We start from the raw sequence: 22510 nt of genomic DNA on the forward strand, positions 1-22510 counted from the left end.
TACAGGGAGTGCAGAATTATTAGGCAAGTTGTATTTTTGAGGAATAATTTTATTATTGAACAACAACCATGTTCTCAATGATTCCAAAAACTCATTAATATCAAAGCTGAATATTTTTGGAAGTAGTTTTTAGTTTGTTTTTAGTTGTAGCTATTTTAGGAGGATATCTGTGTGTGCAGGTGACTATTACTGTGCATAATTATTAGGCAACTTAACAAAAAACAAATATATACCCATTTCAATTATTTATTTTCAGCAGTGAAACCAATATAACATCTCAACATTCACAAATATACATTTCTGACATTCAAAAACAAAACAAAAACAAATCAGTGACCAATATAGCCACCTTTCTTTGCAAGGACACTCAAAAGCCTGCCATCCATGGATTCTGTCAGTGTTTTGATCTGTTCACCATCAACATTGCGTGCAGCAGCAACCACAGCCTCCCAGACACTGTTCAGAGAGGTGTACTGTTTTCCCTCCTTGTAAATCTCACATTTCATGATGGACCACAGGTTCTCTATGGGGTTCAGATCAGGTGAACAAGGAGGCCAAGTCATTAGTTTTTCTTCTTTTAGACCCTTTCTTGCCAGCCAAGCTGTGGAGTACTTGGACGCGTGTGATGGAGCATTGTCCTGCATGAAAATCATGTTTTTCTTGAAGGATGCAGACTTCTTCCTGTACCACTGCTTGAAGAAGGTGTCTTCCAGAAACTGGCAGTAGGACTGGGAGTTGAGCTTGACTCCATCCTCAACCCGAAAAGGCCCCACAAGCTCATCTTTGATGATAGCAGCCCAAACCAGTACTCCACCTCCACCTTGCTGGCGTCTGAGTTGGACTGGAGCTCTCTGCCCTTTACCGATCCAGCCACGGGCCCATCCATCTGGCCCATCAAGACTCACTCTCATTTCATCAGTCCATAAAACCTTATATTATAGCCTTAGATATTTCTTTGCCCAGTCTTGACGTTTCAGCATGTGTGTCTTGTTCAGTGGTGGTCGTTTTTCAGCCTTTCTTACCTTGGCCATGTCTCTGAGTATTGCACACCTTGTGCTTTTGGGCACTCCAGTGATGTTGCAGCTCTGAAATATGGCAAAACTGGTGGCAAGTGGCATCTTGGCAGCTGTACGCTTGACTTTTCTCAGTTCACGGGCATTTATTTTGCGCCTTGGTTTTTCCACACGCTTCTTGCGACCCTGTTGGCTATTTTGAATGAAACGCTTGATTGTTTGATGATCACGCTTCAGAAGCTTAGCAATTTTAAGAGTGCTGCATCCCTCTGCAAGATATCTCACTATTTTTGACTTTTCGGAGCCTGTCAAGTCCTTCTTTTGACCCATTTTGCCAAAGGAAAGGAAGTTGCCTAATAATTATGCACACCTGATATAGGGTGTTGATGTCATTAAACCACACCCCTTCTCATTACTGAGATGCACATCACCTAATATGCTTAATTGGTAGTAGGCTTTCGAGCCTGTACAGCTTGGAGTAAGACAACATGCATAAAGAGGATGATGTGGTCAAAATACTCATTTGCCTAATAATTCTGCACACAGTGTATATGGTGTCATGGCTCTGCAATAAAAAAATTACATTATAATGGAAGTCAATGGGGCAAAAACAGCAACCAACAACAAATGAGGGAGAAAAAATTTAAATCTAATGCTACACAAAAACTAACAATGCATCAAAGCCAATCTTGTTACTAATCTTTGACATGCGCAACACTGATAAAATATAAAATAATATCCAGTCTACAATCAATTTTTATATTGAAAATGATCTTGGTAATTAAGGAGTTCAAATCTTTTTTTTTTTTTTTTTTTTTTTTACATTTTGTAGTTTTGATCAGGACTGAGGTTGATTAATATATTTATGCAAAAGAAAATTGAAAAACAAAAATATTTATCTGATACCTTTTTACAGCAGTTTAATTTAGTGGATGTTTTCATCCACAAACATACTGAAAGGGTAGTGAATTTGCCCACAGTTTACCGCTGAGTTTTTGAAAAATTTCAAAATAAGATTTGTCACCAAAATCATTCCATTAGCTGAAACGCAGAGAAAGTTGTTGCCAAAATAAAACTCAACTTTACCCCCTAGTGGACGAAAACATCCCCAACAACGCATAAGGGTTAATAATGTTTGCACACCGCACGCTTCACATGGATGATTATGTAGATGAATTATGTAATGAAGGGAGACGTAAAAGACTGGACATTGCGTTAGTTTCATATGGATTACATTATTACTTAATATTTGTTGTTGATAAGACTTGCTTAGTTTAAAAGTAGACAAGTCAAGATTTCTATAGAAATATCGCTCATATCTCTTTGTGGAGTATTTGTTGAGTTTCAGTTCATTTTCATTACGCATTTCTAAAGGAAGATCACGCAGACCAAGGCTGCAGACAGCGCACTCTGTTTTCTTTATTTTATAAATGCACAAAGTTTTCTCATTATGTGTGCATACAAATTAAAGTAGACTCTTTACAGATTCGATTGATGTATTGCTCTTACCTGCATGATCAAAACTGAAAGTGCAATTTAAGTTCTTTTCGGCGGTATGCCACAAAACGCCTATATGCATAGACTAAACAAAAAAATATTTAGTGATTGTTTTATTAAGTGAATATTTATATTATAAAAATGTTATAAAAAATTATATATATAAAAATATTAAGTGATTGTTTTGAACAAATATTAACTTAAACATTATAAAAAATAAAAATGAAAAAAATAAAAACGTATTTTAGCTTAAAGGGTTATTCCAGGCGCACGATCCTTCAAAAATAATTCTGATATTCTGATTTGCTGCTAAAAAACACTTATTATGACAATGTTGAAAACAGCGGAGTAGAATTTTTTCAGGTTTCTTTGATGAATAGAAAATTCAGAAGAACAGCATTTATCTGAAATATAAATCTTTTGTAAAATGATGTCTTTATCATCCTTTCTAAATAAAAGTATTCATTTCTATAATTTATTTTCCAAAAAATAGACTCTAAGCTTTTGAATGGTATAATGTTGCGAAAGCTTTTTGTTTCACATAAATGCTGAATTTTGGATCCTTCTATTCAAAGAATACTGAAAAATGTAGCATCTGTTTTAAATATTGATCATCATGAATGATTTCTGAAGGATGTGACACCGAAGACTGGAGTAATGATGCTGAAAATACAGTTTTGATCACAGGAATAAATTACAATTTACAATAAGTTCAAATAGAAAACAGTTATTTTAAATAGTAAAAATATTTCACAATTGCTTTTGCTGTACTTTGGATCAAATAAATGCAGGCTTGGTGGGCAGAAGAGACTTCTTTCAAAACATTAAAAATCTTATGTAAAAAACTGTAGACTGGTAGGCTATATTGATTACAGAAATATTATATTGTTATGTTTTATATTATATTGTTGTGTGTGTGGGTGTGTGTGTGTGTGTGTGTGGGTGTGTGTGTGTGTGTGTGTGTGTGTGTGTAATTTCGGTCCCCCTCACTTCTGAAAAGATGGCCCTGCACGTCTTTATTGAGTGTATGTGCAAATGTTTAATATTAACAGGTTTTACTATGTTATTAAAACATTTAACAGCTTTTTATAAAAAAAAAAAAAAAGCTGAGAAAAATGTATTCTTAATTTAAAAACTCTTTAAAAACCAGTGTTATACATTTTTAACAATATTTCAGAAACTGCTTTTGAATATTACCAGTATTGAATTTAATGGATTTCAAGTCCTTTAAACACGACTGTCTAAAATGCTTTAATTTTATAATACCTACACATTCAAAACATCATTATTACTTATTATTATTATTACATTATTTACTTTATGTAAATATTAAGTGTAAGTGAAATGGTAAGTACAGTAAAGACATTCATGATGTTATGTGCTGGGAGTGTGAATTTCAAAGGTGCTTGATTTAATAAAATGGTGCTTTAAAAAGTCCTTGAAAGTCCTTGAATCTGGTGTTCATGAAAGTGTGGGAACCCTGTGCTATGCTATGACAAGAACAAAGAGTCTCTCTCTTGCTCCACCCATGCACGATTATATCGTATATCGTCGATCTCACAGGCTGACGATATGTCGATTTTTAAGATGACTATATCACCCAACACTATTGTTTCAGTTAAATTCAGAGTGTAAGTACATTGCCATGGAAATGTAGTACCTTGCAACAGAGAAGACACACCAGAGGGAATGGCATTGAAAACACTGTTGCTCAGCTTGTGTCATGTTTCAGTCAAGGGGGGGTCTGAATCCAACTCATTGCCCAGCAGCATCAGGAAACTGCCTTTTATGTGCACCACTGCCTGCAGAGAGAAAAACATGTTGTGTGTTTTGGTATTTATTTTGTTCGTGGGTCATTATGGGTTGTGTATGTATGCTGCTGAGACACAAAAGTGTCACATGAATAACTATGTCATTATCGCATGTTTCTTCTTTTCTAACATACATAATCATAATCATGATTCTAACATAATCATACGGTATGGCTGTGTAATGCATTAAACTCATGATGTAATATGGATGTAACAGAGCCCAATTATTTACACAAAATGTAACTGGCCTTACCTTTCCATCCCTCTGACTTTAACACGCCCATGGTCGGCTCTATATACATTCATTTAGCAAAGAATACAGTATATATTGAGAAACACAGGTTCAATGCCAGGATGGTCTGTCATGCATGCTATTGTATTGGGCACTTTTCTCATTCTTCTTGTGCCCTGCAAAAGAAAAATATTTTCTCTCTCGAGGGCAATGTGTGCACAATTTCCACAAGTAAACCTGTAAAAAAAGATTGACCTTAGAAGTTTTTGTTATTATTAGGCTAAATCCTAAACACAGTAAAGCAGCGGAGTAATAAACATGACATTGACTATATTGAGTGGCTTCTATAATGTACTTTTGTTGGCAAAATTTATTTGATAACTTACTGTAAAAACTTATCCAAACAATACATTCACGCGCTAGACAGTTCACTGTTTTTTGTTCTTGATTCAATGTGAAAAACATCAAAATCATTGTATAGTTATATGGTGACATAATAATTTACATGTTTTTACCATGCCCTAAAATTGTGACTGCTGACGTTTGTAAAGTTAATGCTATATGCTAGGTAACGTTTAGGTTGAAGAACAACTGGTTGTTCCTCAAAAATCAGCATCATCATCTGAAACAGGCTCAAACATGTACAGTTGAAAGCCAAATCTCTGAATTGTCACGCTGGATGTCAGAGACCTGTTTGCTGTTGCTCTGAGCTACTGTGATGAGTCAGCAGTGAAACAGCCAATCAGAGCAGAACTCATTACTATTCATGACCCTTCCAATTAAAGTATAAACAGACCATTTAATTCTAGGGCCAATTTCTAGGGTTGAAAATGGACCTGTAAAACCATCTGGACGTTTTAAATAAGCCACAATACCCTCTATGTAGATATAGGAGACCAATTTAAAATATTATTTCAACACATTCTAGGGCACCTTCAAACACAATTGTAAATAAGTATAAAGAATGGCATTGGTTTTATTTTTAGTTATAAAAACATTTTTTTATTAACATATTTTTGTGTTTTGCTTTGGTACCGAAATTGGTACCAAGAACCGTGGATTTTTACTGGTATCGGTACAGAATACTGAAATGTTAGTACCGTGACAACACTAATGTAAATCATCTACTATTTCAAGATGTATTGCAAAGGCATTGGCCTGTCTGCCACATTAGATAGAGAAGTACTAGAGCTAGAGCTGCGTTTTTGATTAAAAACATAGTATTTTTTTTTTCTTAATCCATTTCAATACATAAACATTTCTTTAATTATTCCATCCAAGTGTCTGCTATTTACACAATAAACAGATACATTTATTTATTTATTAAGCTAATAATTATTTCAGCATAAACTTGTACATTTAATTTTAGTTTTATTGAATTTATGTATTTGAGTAATTTGGTCCTCCATAGTAAAAAAGTATGTGTTTTGTGTTAAATTTTACAGTGCCAAAAGCAGTATATAGATACTGGTAATGTCCAAGCTAATCAATAGAGTGGTCTTTCATAATTAAGCCCCAGGGCTTGTTTAATATCTGGTTTCAGTTCCAATTTTTACTTACTACTTAAGCATATTTAATTTCAAAATGCTCAGAAAAGAGTGAAATATAATGTTGTTATTGTCTTTTAAAATTAACATTTTCTAACATAAAATATTTTGTGCTTGTTTTTGCAGGATGTTTTCAAGTTGCCCCCTGTGCAACTTAGATTATAAAAATCTAAGTCAGCACCTCAAAGTGACCCACCTGGTCAAAAACAGGGAGGAACTGAGGCTCCTGCTTGCATACAGCTCGGGGAGGTAATCACTCTAATCAGTCTGTCTGTATGTTTATTTTCTAGGAATGTGACTGTTCAGATTTAATTAAGTTATATTTAAAACACTGTAAAATTAAGATAACAATTAACAGATCCCTGTCATCTGATTATTGATCACCCACACCTGCACTCACCAGTCAAGTATGCTACATAAACACTCTCACCTCAATCTATCATTGGCCAACCATTCACTACCCTGAACTGTATCTATTCTAGACCCAGTGTGCATCTACCTGTGTATACTTTTTTAACTCTTGACGATCTTCCTGTAAATCTCAAGTGAAGTACTCCTAGTTCCTGGTTCCTAGACACCAACTACGAAATGACAATACAAGTTTCTCACCTGCCATTTGCAGGGCTCGACGTTAAGCAATTCATCTTTGTTTCCAAATGCAATGACTTCAGTTTTTTCCTTGTTTAACTGAAGAAAGTTCTGGCACATCCAACTATTAATTTCATCAATGCATTGGCAGAGGGAGTCAATGGGGCTGTGGTCATTTGGAGATAAGGCTAGGTAAATCTGGGTATCATCAGCATAGCTTTGATCTAGCACAATAATTTGGGTTGCACCAGATATTAATGGTCACAATTGAGCGGCGGTATTGGAGAGCGACCCCACCCTTGATTTTTGTCAATTGTTAATTCTGGTTTCTAACTCTTGGCCTTCGTCCCTGCCAAATGAACCCAGAAATATACTTGTCCCATTCTTGAAATTGTTGGTCAGGTATATCTAGTGGAAGGGACTGAAAGAGACACCGCAATTTCGGCAAAATAACCATTTTGATAGAATCAAGATTCAAGATTTTTGTCACATACACAATTATGCCACATACACAATCCACACATGATCCGAAATTAAGGTAACGGTATCTGATAAAGACATGCGATTAATCGATTCATATACTGTAACATATAAAACGGGAAAATGAAAGGATTATTTTCATGTAAACACCTCAATAATTATTTCCCTTATTCAGAATAAGGTGAATAATTAGATTTTTGATGTCCATGTAAATGTTATCATTGTACTTGACAGTTATCTATATTTTGATATATGTATGGAATTTGCTGCAAATATTTTGTTTCAGGTTCAAAGGTAATGAGGACCTGGTGTGTCAAATTTGTGATTTGCCCTGCAAAAGGCTGGATCGTCATCTGGCGATCGTTCACAAACTCGATGTAAGTTTTCTCTCTAATTTTTTGTAGTTTTTTGAATATGCTTATCCAGTATTGTTTAACATTTAATTAGTAATTTGTTTTTAACTTGTGATTTAATGATGCTGTTTTTAAACTGAAGACAGACTCTTCGATCATTTCAGTGATTTATTCTGAAGCAAAGTTCTTACTCAGGGTTTCTGCAGATCTTTAAAAAGTATCAAATTTGGTTTGATCAAATTTAAGGCCATAAAAAATCTAAAAATGGCATATCAAAAGTCTCAGTTATTTTAAGAGGTCTAACTAAGAAAAATGTTAATACACCAAATTGAATTTGTGATTACTGAACTTCAAAACACTGTGATTCAAATAAATAAATGTGAGATTTAACATTTCAAATTATAAATACCAAATGTTATTGCGCATGCAACAGGAACATGGTTTTAGAGCAGTTTGAATGAATGAATATCACACATTTATGCCGAATGTTTGCATGGATTAAAGTTCACCATCGCTACAATCGATTTTGGTTAACTGCAGCTAGTCTGTGATGTGATTTCATCAATTGCAAGGTTCCCTCCTCTCCTTAAGCCTCTGGGGTCTAAGGTGATTTTGGGGCCCTTGAGATGTTTTGACATGCCCTGACATTTGTGCTTTTTCAGCTACTTATAACATACTATTGACCAACATTGCATTTTTTTCAGCACAAACTGTGCTACAATATTATGTTAGAAAGATAATGCAAAATTCATTTTAACAGCGTTCATTTTATTAACATGCGATTAACGTAGCTCACATTTTCTGTTTGACCCTTGGTTGAAAAAAAAAAAAAAAAAAAAAAATCAAAAAGCGCCTTTACCCAAACCTAGTTCTGAAACTCACCGATACTGTCACACAAGCGCAATATCTCTTTTCTTGCAGTGCACACACACACATCTCTCTCTGCATCTGCTTTATTCAGTGAGTGGCTGAAGGCTGGGGTTCCATATACTTTGCTTTCTGTGTTCTGTTCCGTCGTGCCCATACAGCAGGGGTCATCAACTATATTTGTCAAAGGGCCAGAATTTTTCTCTGCAGTCACTGTAAGGGCCAAATACTCGTAATATAAAATACAATTCAAATTGTATCCTAATATGTTATTATTTGATATACTAATTAGAGATCGACCGATATGGGTTTTTCTATAGCCGATGCCGATGTTTAGAGGTCAGGGTCAGTCGATGGCCGATATGTGCTGCCAATTTTTAGGGCCGATATCTTGGAGTTTTCCCCTTGATTTGCATGCTAAAATGTCACACTAATAATAAGTGGATGCACAACATTTCTAAACTTTTCATCATTTATTGAGCACTGACTTGAACCATCTCTCGAATCTTAATTTAGTGCACTGCACGGTATTAAAATAAAAAATGTGTCCAAAGTTAACCAAACAAATCAAACTGACCAAGTATTAAATATATAAAACAGGTAGTATATATATATATATATATATATATTTTATTCCAAGAGGGTCCTCGCATCATCGGTGCTCGGGCCCTAATAATAAACGGAGCAATTCCAATAGGTCCTCGCACTGCAGTGCTCGGGCCCTAATAATAAACGGAGCAATTCCAATAGGTCCTCGCACTGCAGTGCTCGGGCCCTAATAATAATTAAAGCTGCAAGCAGCGATGAACGGGCCCTCACACCCGGGCTCACCACCACCCGGTTCCCATAGGAGGAACAGTGAACGCTGGGCCATATGCTTATAAAATAGTAAATATTTGTCCCACATTTCCTGCTGCCATCAGGTGGCGTTACGATTATAACTGAATATCGCCATGTAAATGTCTTTAGGCCAGGACTCTTACCAAACATGCAAAGTTGCAGGCAGATCAGACATCTCGTTTAAGTTAGTATGAAATAAGTCATTCCTGTTGCCAGCAGGCGGCGCTATACTTAGAATTGAATATTGGCCTTTAGTTCTGTTCAGGCCAGGACTCTTATAAAACATTTGAAGTTTGGGTCATATTGGGAATTGTATGCATGAGTTACAAAAACTTCCTGTTTCATAGTATCAATATCAATAGCATCCTTTAGCACATCGTGTTGTTAGAATGTTTGAAAATATTAGGGGCCAAGCACCGAAGGTGCGTAGGCACCTATTGTAATCGTTGGCGTTATTAGGGGCCAAGCACCGAAGGTGCGAAGGCACCTATTGTGTTTGTTGGCGTTATTATTAGGGGCCAAGCACCGAAGGTGCGAAGGCACCTATTGTGTTTGTTGGCGTTATTATTAGGGGCCAAGCACCGAAGGTGCGAAGGCACCTATTGTGTTTGTTGGCGTTATTATTAGGGGCCAAGCACCGAAGGTGCGTAGGCACCTATTGTTTTCGTTGGCGTTATTATTAGGGGCCAAGCACCGAAGGTGCGAAGGCACCTATTGTGTTTGTTGGCTTTATTAGGGGCCAAGCACCGAAGGTGCGTAGGCACCTATTGTTTTCGTTGGCGTTATAATTAGGGGCCAAGCACCGAAGGTGCGAAGGCACCTATTGTGTTTGTTGGCGTTATTATTCTTCCTCTTCTTCCACCCCAAGTCTATGGTAGCCCATAGAACCGATTGCGGGAAAGTTGTATAATTTGGCACACTAATAGAGGACTGTCTGAACATTAACCGTAGCAAATTTGAAGTCTCTAACTCAAACTCTCTAGCGCCACCAATTGTCTAAACTTTCAAAAACTTGATGCTAATAACTCTTGAACCGTAAGCCACAAAATGAAAATTCTTTTTTCCTGTGATTCCTTGGCTCATGCCGAGTCGAATGGACACCGAAATTCAAAATCGCAAGGTTTAGTTTTTTCGCTATCGTCAATTGTTCGTAAAACCTACTTTTTCGAACTCGTCCTAGGCCGTTGCACCGATTGTCACGAAAATTTAATCAGATAATCTTCAGACCATGCTGGCAAAAAGCTATGGAATTCAAGTTGATTTCTCAAACCGTTTCCGAATAGCTCATGAACGAATTCTTGGAAAAGCACGCAAACGTGAACGTGAGGCTATATCTCCGCAACGGTTTGGCCTATTGAGACCAATCTTGGTGGGTCTTATAACAACCATTCCCTGGGACTACCTGCAGTGTTTCGGCGCTGTGCCCCCTAGTGGTCAGGAGATATGAAAAATGCATGTTTTTGCTCATAACTTCTGAACGGTTTTGCCAAAAATCACAAAAGTGGTGTCTTTAGATTCAGTGCATCATTCCGAGTCGAATGATACCGAATTTTCCCAATTCGGCCATTTTGGGCGTCGGCCATTTTGAATTTAGATGTAAATTGCTGTATCTTAAGAATGAAGTTCCGTATCGTTTCGCAAATAATTACAAAAATGTCCGGCTCCATGCCCTGAATGTACACAAAAAAATTGGGGGCAGCGCCACCTTGTGGTCAATAGTTATAACGATTTTTCGAAAAATGCTAATAACTTTTGCATACATTAGCCTATTGTAACAAATACCCCATTTGTCAATTTTGGCAAAATTTCCTGTCCGCCATTTTGGTTCATGTTGAAAACCTACTTTTTCGAACTCCTCCTAGACCGTTGCTCAGATTTTCACCAAATTTGATTTGGATCATCTTCAGACCATGCTGGCAAAAAGTTATGGAATTTGTGTCGATACACGTAACCGTTTTCAATTAGCGTACCAACGAATTTGCTGGAAAGATGCCAAACTGCATCTGAGGCTGTATCTCTGCAAAGGTTGGAGATATTTACACAAAACTTAATATGTGACATTGTCACATCACATTGACCACGCCACATCATTTTGGTCACAGCGCCACCTATTGGTCAAGAGTAATAAACCAATCAATAACCGCTAATTATTACATTTCCAATAATGCTAATAACTTTTGATTGCATTAGCCTATTATCATGAAACATGTCTCAAAATGTTCCTTGGGACATGCCGACAACATACATACCAATTATGTCATATTAAGCAAAACTTCCTGTCCGCCATTTTGATTCATGTTGAAAACCTTTTTTTTTAAACTCATCCTCAACCGTCTGTCTGATTTTCACCAAAATTGAATCAGATCATCTTCAGACCGTGCTGACAAAAAGTTATGGATTTCGTGTCAATAGACGAAACCGTTTTTGTACAGCGCTGCTTCAGATGTCAGGCATCTTCACAAAATGAGTCTGAGGCTATATCTCTGCAAAGCCCATTAGTGGTCTTCCAGTGACATCTAGTGGTCGTAAATGCAATTTATCATACAACACTGTCTCTTTAACCTTTATAACTGTTATATGTTGTCTTAATTACATTCCAAAGAAGCATACGCAATTTATGTATAATTTCACAGTCTAGATAATAGTACTGCACTGATTTTAAATAACCTAGATATGGCTGACAGTAAAAGAATAGAACAGAATTACAGACACACACAAACATGAAATGTTTAAACTACTATATTAATACTCAATAAGCATGCTTAAACCCACACACAGATGCACACATTTTGTTATATATATAGATAATTAAAATAAATGATGGGTGATAAAACCTATTGCAAGTCTTCTGTTTTATGGGCTTCTATGTCATTTTTCAGGTTTCATTGCAATCATAATCTGGCATAATTATAAACATTAGATATATCTGTATGAATAAATTGGTAAACTTTGACTCAATGTGATCTGAAATGCTTGAACAGTAATATTAAATAATAGTAATATACATTTTTTCTAGATGAATCCCTCAACAAGCCCATAAACTGTAATGTTTTAGTCTTTAGTGAGCTCATTAGTGGTCTTCCGGTGACATCTAGTGGTTATAATTGCAATTTTTTATTCAACACTGGGTTTTGAAGCTTTATAAATATTACAGTGTTCTTTTTTACCTAATCTCTGTTAAATTTTGCATGATTGTTTAGAAAAAATACAGATCTAATGCATGTGTGATTATATTACCCCTTTTTTTTTTTTTTTGCAGTTTAATGCCATTCACAACAGAAATCTTTTGTTTTTTAGGCCATTTTAACTGTTATAGCACCAGCTATTTTCTGATCTTAATGAAACTTTGCATGCTTGGTGGGTCATCTTTCACATGTTATAACCAAGTTTCATAAAGTTTTGAGTTTTTGTTTCAGTTTTATAGGCTTTAGGTTACATGTGGCCACGGCCCTTTCCTAAATTACCTCTTATAGCTAACCAAAGGACAAAATGCAACATATTTTTGAAAATTATTGATCTAGAGAGTCCAGAGAATATTATTGCAGTGGTTTGATCAAGGCTGAACAAAAAACCAGGTGACCCAAAACATTCAAATTCGTGGACCAATTTTACGAAAAAGGCTATAACTCGGGAACAAAATGAGATATCTTCACCAAACTCAGAACTCATATGCATGAACAAAAACTTTAGTCAAATTATTATTTTTTTTACATATCTTCCACTTGGTGGGGCTACAGGATGAAAAAAATCAAATGGCTATAACTAAGCAACCGTTGATCCAATCAACTTGAAAATTGATATGGCCCAATGTGGCACAAGTGCTCTATGAGGAATTTCACTTATCTTAAAAAACATGGCCGCCATTGGCCAAACAACTTTAAGCACCTATTTGACAAGGTTAATGGAAGTCGATCAGAACGAAACTCGGTGGGCATGTTCGACTCATTGCCCTAAAGGTCTGTAAGTATTTTGAAAGAAATTGCCCACAACATTGTCCCCTCCCACAGAACACAACAAAGCGATTTGATTACAGCGCCACCTATTTTCCAAAAATGATAATGCATCATTTTACTGGAGTTTCACTGGCTGTTTCAATTACACTCTTCCAATAATTGCTTTTCTTACTCGTTGCATTTGGTCTGATGCTCCATGCCATGCTTAGCTCCTCGCTGTGGAACTTTTATTAACGATTTTCAGCCATTTCAATTACAATCATGCAATTATTAATTTCATTATTCATTGTTGCATTTGGTCTGATGCTACATATGCTTAGCTCCTGATGTTGCCGCTGGAATGCTTGGCCCCGTGATTGCTGCTTGCAGCTATATTTTTCTTTTTGTCTGGTTTCCAGTCTAAAAAAAATCCTAAATCAAGATGTATTTACTAGATACGTAAAATTAGATAAGATATAATGTCTTGTTTTCCAAGTGAATAATTCCAAATTAAGTTTTTTTTCAGACTGGAAACAAGTAAAGCATGTTTTGCAGTGTGTTAAACCAGATCCATATTGTTATTCCCAGTAGTCAGCTGTACAAAAAGTTTATGAAAAGAAAAATGAAGTCCTTAACAAATACTGTCAAGACAAAGGTTAGTGACAATTCAGTCTAAAACATGTCAAATATGCTAATGACTAATTTTCCCTGGTTAAATGAAAGTAGTGTTAGAGTTAGTTAGCTGGACTAACCACACAATTTTGCTGAACACAGTTGATTCTACCATACATATGTTGCCAATTAAAATCTGTTTTATATTTCTCATACCATCACCACACTTCCTGAAAAAAACATACGATATTGAAACAACACCCCACTGCAAAAAAATCCTTTTCTTAGTTACTATTTTGTCTAGTTTCCAGAAAAATAACTACAAGTTATTACATCAAGAATAATAAACTGGACAAGTAAAAATTATGTGTTGTTTTCTGAAAATGGTTTACTTAAACTTCTTTTACATCAACTTAATCTTTACCTTGATTTTTCCATGAACAAAGAAGTTTTCTGCATTGGAACTCCAAAATGTAATCTTTTACGTAAACCAAATCATCCAAGCATTCGACACCTTGGTCCATGAGCTTCTCAACAAGCTGGTTGGTTACATCTGGAGATAGGCTTGGCAACACCAACAATATAGCATCTTTCAAGACTTCTTTCATTCCAGACATTATTCTAAAATTGGGAAGGAATGATGAGAGAACAATTACTGACAAGCCACACAATTAATATTCAGGCAGAGGATAGTAATCCAGTAGACTGTCTTGATTTATGCATAGGTAGCCTAGATCTTGTGGTTTCAAGCAATGAACTCCCTGGTCTACAAGACAAAAAGACTGACTTTTCTTTGTGACAAAATACACATTGCTATTGTCATGTACAATAATTAACTGAATGTTCCAAAACACAATTCCCTCATCATTCTTCTGCAAAACTAAATGCATGTTTAAAAAAAAAAAAAAAAAGAGAGAGATTCATCCGCATTATCTGGCAAAAGTGCATTCTCCAACTGCTCTCTTCAATCACCACAATCAAAGAATTCAGACTGTGGATGTGAGTGTTCGGCCTCACCATGCGGCACCTGATTCTGAATTCTGAATTCTGAATTTCGGGCGGCAGTGGCTCAGTGGTTCATGTAGGTTGTCTACAAACCGGAAGGTTGGTGGTTCGATCCTCGGCTCCACCTGACCAAGTGTCGAGGTGTCCTTGAGCAAGACACCTAACCCCAGCTGCTCCCGACGAGCTGGATGGCGCCTTGTATGGCAGACACCGCCGTCGGTGTGTGAATGGGTGAATGTGAGGCAAATTGTAAAGCGCTTTGGATGGCCATGTGGTCTGTTGAAAGCGCTATATAAATGCAGTCCATTTACCATTCTGTACTGAAACATTTGACTGATACCAAATTTGAAAACGGAATTTGGAACATGACTATGGATTTTCATGTGCTGGCAAAATGCTGACAACGATTAAAAAGTACACTCGCATAACTGACACCATGGCATTTTTGCACGTGGACTAGACACTAATGCACTGAAAAAAAAAAAAAAAAGCAGATCATCCAAATGACATGGTAGTAGGTCATGCAAATGAAATGGTATGCTGCTTGTGTGAAATTTCGAAGTTAAGTTAACGGTAGTTAACTTGGTAAAGATCGAAGGAGTGCGTTTTTTTCGCGTTACAAAACCACGTTCGCAAAATCAAACTAACTTGTGCAACTTAAACCGAATGCAATAAATAAATACAAATTGATTGGCTTACCATGTCAGTCAGTTGAAGTCTTCTCAAGTTCTAAAATCCACTTTTGCTCACAGATGCATGACCGATTCTTCCTCCCATCTTCATGAAGTTCATGAGACGTTAACCGTTTCTGCTGCGTCACAGGCAACTCATATTTGAAAGACGCAGACAAATGCTTACACGAAACGAAGCTCACAACGAACCAAAAAGCTTAAAGATTAATTGCAAACTCACAAAAACTCACACAGTTGGCACATCAGTTGGCGTCACGTCTCATCTGAATTTGAGCGCGAAATTAAAATCAATCCCGCAATGCAATGCATTTACAGTCTGATACTGTATTACAAATTTATCGGGAGGAAAACAGAAATGTGCTGTATATTTACAGCTGTTCTGTAAATTATACAGCCTTATACTGTATTATGGAAATACAGTACAATTCGGTAAGAAATTCGCTGTAAATTTAAAGCAAAGGGTTACAGTGCAGATGATTGACAACTCAAACTCAGAAACTTCTGAACAACCGTCACCATCACATCTTGATTCTAGGGGTGTGCACGGATAGTGAAACATTCGAATATTCGTTCTGCTCTAATTATTCGATAAATAAAAATGATATTCGAATTTGCAAAAAAAAAAAAAAAAAGGTTCACAATAAAACCTAATTTGGTCACTTTCTGTGATTCTCCACGGCATATTTGAAGATGTATGCAAGCAAAAAAAATAATGAATGAATTAGGGACTGTTCACATATTGGGCCTAAAAACTTCTCCTTTCCTAAGCGCTCGGGTAGAAGCGCTCTTGAGTCGTCTGCCGTTGCTAAGCAGAAACGGACATTTCAGCAAAGGATAAATGGATTTGCAGCACAAAAAAAAAAAAAACGCTTTCAGTAGCTCTGCTACTAAATTTATTTAAAAATGGCTATCCATATACAGCTCAGCTGTTCCTTCACCTTGGCTGAGCTTTCAACATTGTTACGGGAAAGGATGAAGCTGAATGTTTAGTTCTTGTGACATGACCCGCGGTGCGCTTGCGGCATTCTGAAAAGTTGAGATGTTTTTAACTCGATGCGGTGCGGATGCGCCTGGAAAAAACGGCCATACTGCGTGCCTACATTGGAAATTACGAACTTGAGCGCGTAGAAGACGCGATATGTGAACGGACCCAAAGAACTGCGGTCTTCTACAGTACTTCAAATATGCCGTGGAGAATCACAGAGAGTGACCGAATTCAAGAACATTGTTGCAGCATCTCTCAAGCAACAAATAAACACCGCTACACTCGCGTCTGCCCTAGACCCTCGGCACAAACATCTCAGGTTTCTCGATGAAAACATGAGAGAAGAAAAAAAAAATCTAAAAATTATCAGAACATTATCCTTGATGCGAGTGGTGCGGATGCAGCCGCTGTCACCAACGATGAAGATGCAATGCCCACTCATTCGGAAAAGGCTGAGCCAGTTCTCCAGCAATGATTACAGAGAGTCCAGCCGAGTGGGAACAGTTCTTGCTGGAGCCATGTATTCCACCAGCTGAGGATCCCATTCAGTGGTGAAACGAAAACATGAAGCGCTTCACAAAACTTATTCGCTAAGCAACCCCATTGTGAGTCCTGCCAACGTCTGTGCCGTCAGAGCGCGTTTTCTCCATGGTCTATTGTTAACAGACTAAGGAGTCAACTTTCTCCCGATCATGTTTACATGCCCGTATTTCTTAACAAGAACATGTTAAACAATAGAAAAAAAAAAAGCAAAAAAGATTTGCTGACAGTTTAAAAGTTTCAAAGTTAAGTGTAGGCTATGTTCTACAATAGCCTAATTGCTGCAGGCTGCTTTACGGTTTTTCTTTGTTCACTTTTTTTTTTTTTTGCTTTTAATCTGTACTTTTGTTTGTTTGCACGCATTGTTAAAGGTTTTCAGCTACAAAACACGATGTGTAATGTTCAAGCATATTGTGTGTAATAAGCTTGTTCAAAATGACAGAAACAATAAATGTTGCTGAAAAATAACGTCTGTCTCATTAAACTTAATTTAAATAAACGAATATTCGAATATTAATATAACATTTCTGTAATCTATATAGCCTACCAGTCAACAGTTTTTTTTAAAGTAAGATTTTTAATGTTTTGAAAGAAATCTCTTCTGCTCACCAAGCCTGAATTTATTTGATCCAAAGTACAACAAAAACAGTAATATTTTGAAATATTAATACTGAAAAAAAAAAAACTGTTTTCTATTTGAATTTTAAAGGTAATTTATTCCTCTGATCAAAGGGGAATTTTCAGCATTATTCCTCCAGTCTTCAGTGTCACATTAATCAGAAATCATTATAATATGATGATTTGTTGATTATCAATATTTAAAACATGAGTAATTTTTTTTCAGCGTTCTTGGATAACTAGAAGAATCCACAGATCAGCATTTATGTGATTTTTTTTAAAATAAATTATAGAAATTAATACTTTTATTTAGCAAGGATTCTTTAAATTGATCAAAAGTGATGATAAAGACATCATTTTACAATGATTTGTACATGATTACAGAAATTTCTATATCAGGTAAATGTTGCTCTCCTGAACTATTCATCAAAGAAACCTGAAAAAAATTCTACTCAGTTTTTTTTTTTTTTTTAGCAGCAAATCAGTATATCAGAATTTTTCTGAAGGATTGTGTGACTGGAGTAGGCTAATGATGAAAAAAAATCAGCTTTGAAATCTCAAATTACGTTTTGAAATATATTAAAATAGAAAACAGCTATTTTAAATAGGCTAGAAAAAATATTAAAAAATTTCACTGACTTGCAGTAGGCTACTTCGATCAAATAAATGCAGGCATGGTGAACAGAAGAGACTTCCTAAAAAAACATTAACAAGCTGACTGTTCAAAAACTTCTGAAAGAAGTTCTCAAAGAACTTCTTTTCTCTAATCTCTAGCTTTTAATTGGCTTAGAAATATATAACTGCTGGACAATAACAAATAATGATTTGTTTATATACTACAAACACTTTTTTTATCACATAATAATGCAGAATAGTTTCTATACTGAAATAAATGCTATGTCAATTAGCACTGCATTGTTAATATACTTTATTTATCACCTACTGGAGATTTTGTTGGACTTTAAAAAAACAAAACCGAAAATAATTGTTTTCATACAGCGATAGGTGGACGCTTTCTGCGCAAGAGCGCCCTCCGGCTTCGAGTATTTGAATGAAACGCGCACATACATTGCAGGAGAGTTTATCGCTCCGCTTCCGTGATGTTGATTCCGCCTTCTGGGTCAGAAAAAAACAGATCATTTGCAGACTATCCTGTTTCTTTGAGTTTAAATCTATATTTATTCACACCAGCTCTTGAAAACCTCTATACGAACACACTTTCCCGAAAAAGTGCGGGGGACGAATTTCCGTGATGATGAAAGTGGGGGGGACACGTCCCCCCCCGTAATCTACGCCCCTGATTCATCTACACACACGTCATCATCATTCTCAACAAACTAAACCACTTCCACTAGCCTTTTCAATTTCCATACCCTTGCCCCATATAAAACTCTGATCAGCTCCTTCTAAAACACCAAGCACTTTAGGAAGAGAATAGTCACTCAGCTCTGATCTTGATAACGGCTCCTTATCTGACTCAGCCTGTCCTTCTGAAAGCTCTATGTTCTCAAGCGAATGAATACGTCCACTGTTGGTTGGGCTTTTTTCTTGAGTCTTCTCTATTTGTTTTTCATTCTGTACTTTTTGTTTTTTACTTTTCGATTGCGCCGACATCTCTTTTAGGAGCGTGGATCTTTTGTCGGCTTTGTCAGTTTTACCGCGATCCGACTGCATTCTCGTTTCATTGTTTTCAGTCTCTGCACTTTTCTCCTCGTTTTTGTCTCTGTGAGGACAAAACAATTTTTGTGGCCTACGTCCCCGCAATCAAAGCATCTCATACTTTCTGTAGTTACGAAAATCATTTAAGAGCTTTCGTCGTGTTGTATACGGAAGGACACTTCCAAAAAACATGAAAACCGGTCTCCGAAAAGACGTTACGTGCTTCAGTGCGTCGTTCTTACAGCCAAGAGGAACAGCTCTAATTGTAAAACTACTTAGTTCTTTTATAATCGCTTCGTTTTTAATGAATGGGGGCACATTCGAGATTATGACACGCGTCGCAGGTGAACGCAGAGGTGTCACCTGCACAAACGTGTCCGACATTTCGATTCCACTCTCTACGAGCATTCACAAGTTTTTCTTCCTCTAAAAACACAACAACGGCCTTGTTCTTCCTAGATGCCGAAACAATCTTATCATGGCCAACAACCTTTCCCATAGCCATAAGAACACCCTCCACCGTGCAAATTTGATCTGAAAAACATTTGCAACCGTTTCCAATAGAGAAACCAGGTGTTCCCTCATTAGAAGGCGAGGCCATGTTTAACATCCACGAATGGATGCAACCAAAAATAAAACCAAATTCTTACCTCTTCACAATCAATCTTAAACTATGGTGAGAAAAAAAAACATATGAAGTATGGAAAAAAAGATCAATCATACATCTCACACGCCACGCGTTCCTCTCACACGCTGCACCGCAAACACTCGCACATGCGCACAGAGAGAGAGAGCGAGCGAGCCCCGGCCACCCGCACACAAATTCTGAGTATTACATGTTGTTTGAGCTGAAATGTCACACATTCGAGGGACCCCATGATTGTTTGAGTGACAGCAGTGTCCCAACATCTAAGCGACTAAAATCGCAGAGGATTAACTTAGGTTTGGATCTGAAAATGCATTTATGTTCGCGCCAATCATTCATGATCCAGCCTCACCACACAGAAGCAATGAGTTAAATGTATTTAAATTAATCATTGCAAATAATAACTTGCTAATTAACAAGTTTCACTATGAATGTGGCAAAAGTAAACAGTCTCTCAAAGAGCAAATCAGAAGAGAGAAGCGGGGTCAGCAGAGCTCATTAGGTTAAAGAATACTTCCACAAACCAGAGTGTTTTGAAAATAGCTATTTTTTTACAGGGTAAAAATTTGTTTTTTACACTACCATTGTGAAATTTTAAACAAACTGTTACAAACTTTTCACTAAGACCCTAAAGAATAATATCAGCTTGTGTAAAATAGGCATTTTATGACCCCTTTAATTTTCTGTATTAAGAAGTCATTCAAGATCACGTTTCCCACAGAACAGGTCTCTACTTAGTTTTTTATTAAACAAAGTAAATGGTCTTATGTTATTTATATGACAGCATGTAAATTCTTTCTCCACATGTTAGTGCGTTTACAATTCTCCTCTGCTCTCCGAGTTCCCCCCCCACAGACACATGCCCACACACACTCCTACCAAAAGCAAACGCAAAAATATCCAAAAAAATATCCCCCCAGCACTGTTAACCTAGGGGAAACACTGAGATACATACAAAATGTGCAGAGTTGTGAATGCCAAGACTTTACTGTCAACCACGTTTAATTGCTTTTATCTTAATTTGTATACTTTTCTATTTGCAGACAACCGACCTTCAAGATGAACTTGTCAGGTCAAAACAAAGAGTTATTATTAAAACACTTCAAAAACTGACCTGCAGCAATGCAAATCCCCCACTTGTGACCAAGCCTGAAGAGCTTGGGAAAGCGGTGGACACAAGTGGGGGGGGGGAGCCTAATCCATCAGAGGATGGTGTTGAAGACAGAGATGCTGGCAAGAAGCTGACTAAAATTCTTGCAGAAAACAAAGACTTGAAACTACAAATATCTGTCTTACGACAGAGAATTAAAGTACTTGAAAGTCGGTTGACTGTTCAAGTTGTCAGAAAAAAATTTGACAAAAAAAAACCCAACCAGTCCTCTGAGACCCAATTTGGTGAGTATTTCAGATGGGGGTGGGTATTTATTCTCATATAAAAAAAGATGCGTTGGTAGGACTTTGTTTTACACTTCATGTACTTTCCTGTTACGTATATGGTAAATATCCTGTACTTAAAGGCAAGTGAGTGGTAACTCAAGGTTCTTACACGAAGTGTATGTACATGCTAACAAATAAGAAACACTGCAGTACTTAACATTTGTACATCAATGGTAATTATTTTGTACATACCCAAGTGTGTGTAAGAATGTTCACTTACAGTTAGTGCCCATACATAGTAACTAATTAGATACTTTACTGCACTAACTAATGTATATACATGGTAAATATATAGAGCTTACGGTAGGGACAAGTAATTACAAACAGCCATGTCCTTACAGTTCCCATATATGGTAACTAATTAAACACATTACTGTACATACTAGTGATATTGTCAGGGATTCAAGATTCCTTGTCTACTGTGTCACTGTCAGCTTCCCATCACTGGTTGAACAGAGAACTCTGTTAATACCGGCCATAACCTGCAAACCCAGCTGCTCACCTGGCACTCACCTCTTTCTCCAGCTCCTCATTCTGCTTCCCTCGATCTGCTCAATAAACCATCTGTTGAAGAATTAATATCCTTGTGTCCTGTGTCTTCCACTGTCAGAAGACTACCTACAAACTGAGAATGGTGCTTCAAAACTCCAGCAGTGACAGAATGGAGAAAAAACCTTGGGAGAAACCAGGCTCAGTCAGGGGACCAGTTCTTTTCTGACCAGACGAAACCAGTAGTTTAATTCCAGGCTGCAGCAAAGACAGATTGTGCAGAAGAATCATCTGTTTCCTGTGGTCTTGTCCTGGTGGTCCTCTGAGACAAGGTCTTTACAGGGGACTGTAGCGACCCTCTGATCTGGATACAGACTGGATCTGGTGGCTACGGTGACCTCGGAATAAGATAGAAACAGACTAATATAAGCGTAGATGCCATTCTTCTAATGATTTAGCAAGTACATTGGTGTAATGGGAAGTGTTCCCGGTCCCGGTTTACCTAATTAATTCAGCCAAAATGTATCAGCTAACTTAAAAAAAAATGCATAAATTTATGAATCATCTTCAGTCCTGATCAAAACTACTAAATGTATAAAAAGAATCCAAGATTTGTACTCTCTAATAGCCAAGTTCATAAATTATGTCACTGATTTCAGGGGGAAAA

At 36.8% G+C, this 22510-nt stretch overlaps 1 protein-coding gene across 1 annotated transcript in view; it reads left to right on the forward strand.

Annotated features, from left to right (window-relative positions):
• Window positions 1-6226: 6226 nt before the first annotated feature.
• Window positions 6227-22510, forward strand: part of LOC113094170 (proteoglycan 4-like) — a gene marked incomplete at its 5' end in the record, with an annotated part of 40986 nt that continues 24702 nt past the window's right edge. The window contains 3 exons of the mRNA XM_026259880.1: window positions 6227-6349; window positions 7455-7545; window positions 20961-21312. Coding sequence (XP_026115665.1) covers window positions 6227-6349; window positions 7455-7545; window positions 20961-21312 — 566 coding nt within the window. The remainder of the gene's footprint in view (window positions 6350-7454; window positions 7546-20960; window positions 21313-22510) is intronic.

Source organism: Carassius auratus, unplaced genomic scaffold, assembly GCF_003368295.1.
Source record: "Carassius auratus strain Wakin unplaced genomic scaffold, ASM336829v1 scaf_tig00215268, whole genome shotgun sequence".
NCBI classification, from domain to species: domain Eukaryota; kingdom Metazoa; phylum Chordata; class Actinopteri; order Cypriniformes; family Cyprinidae; genus Carassius; species Carassius auratus.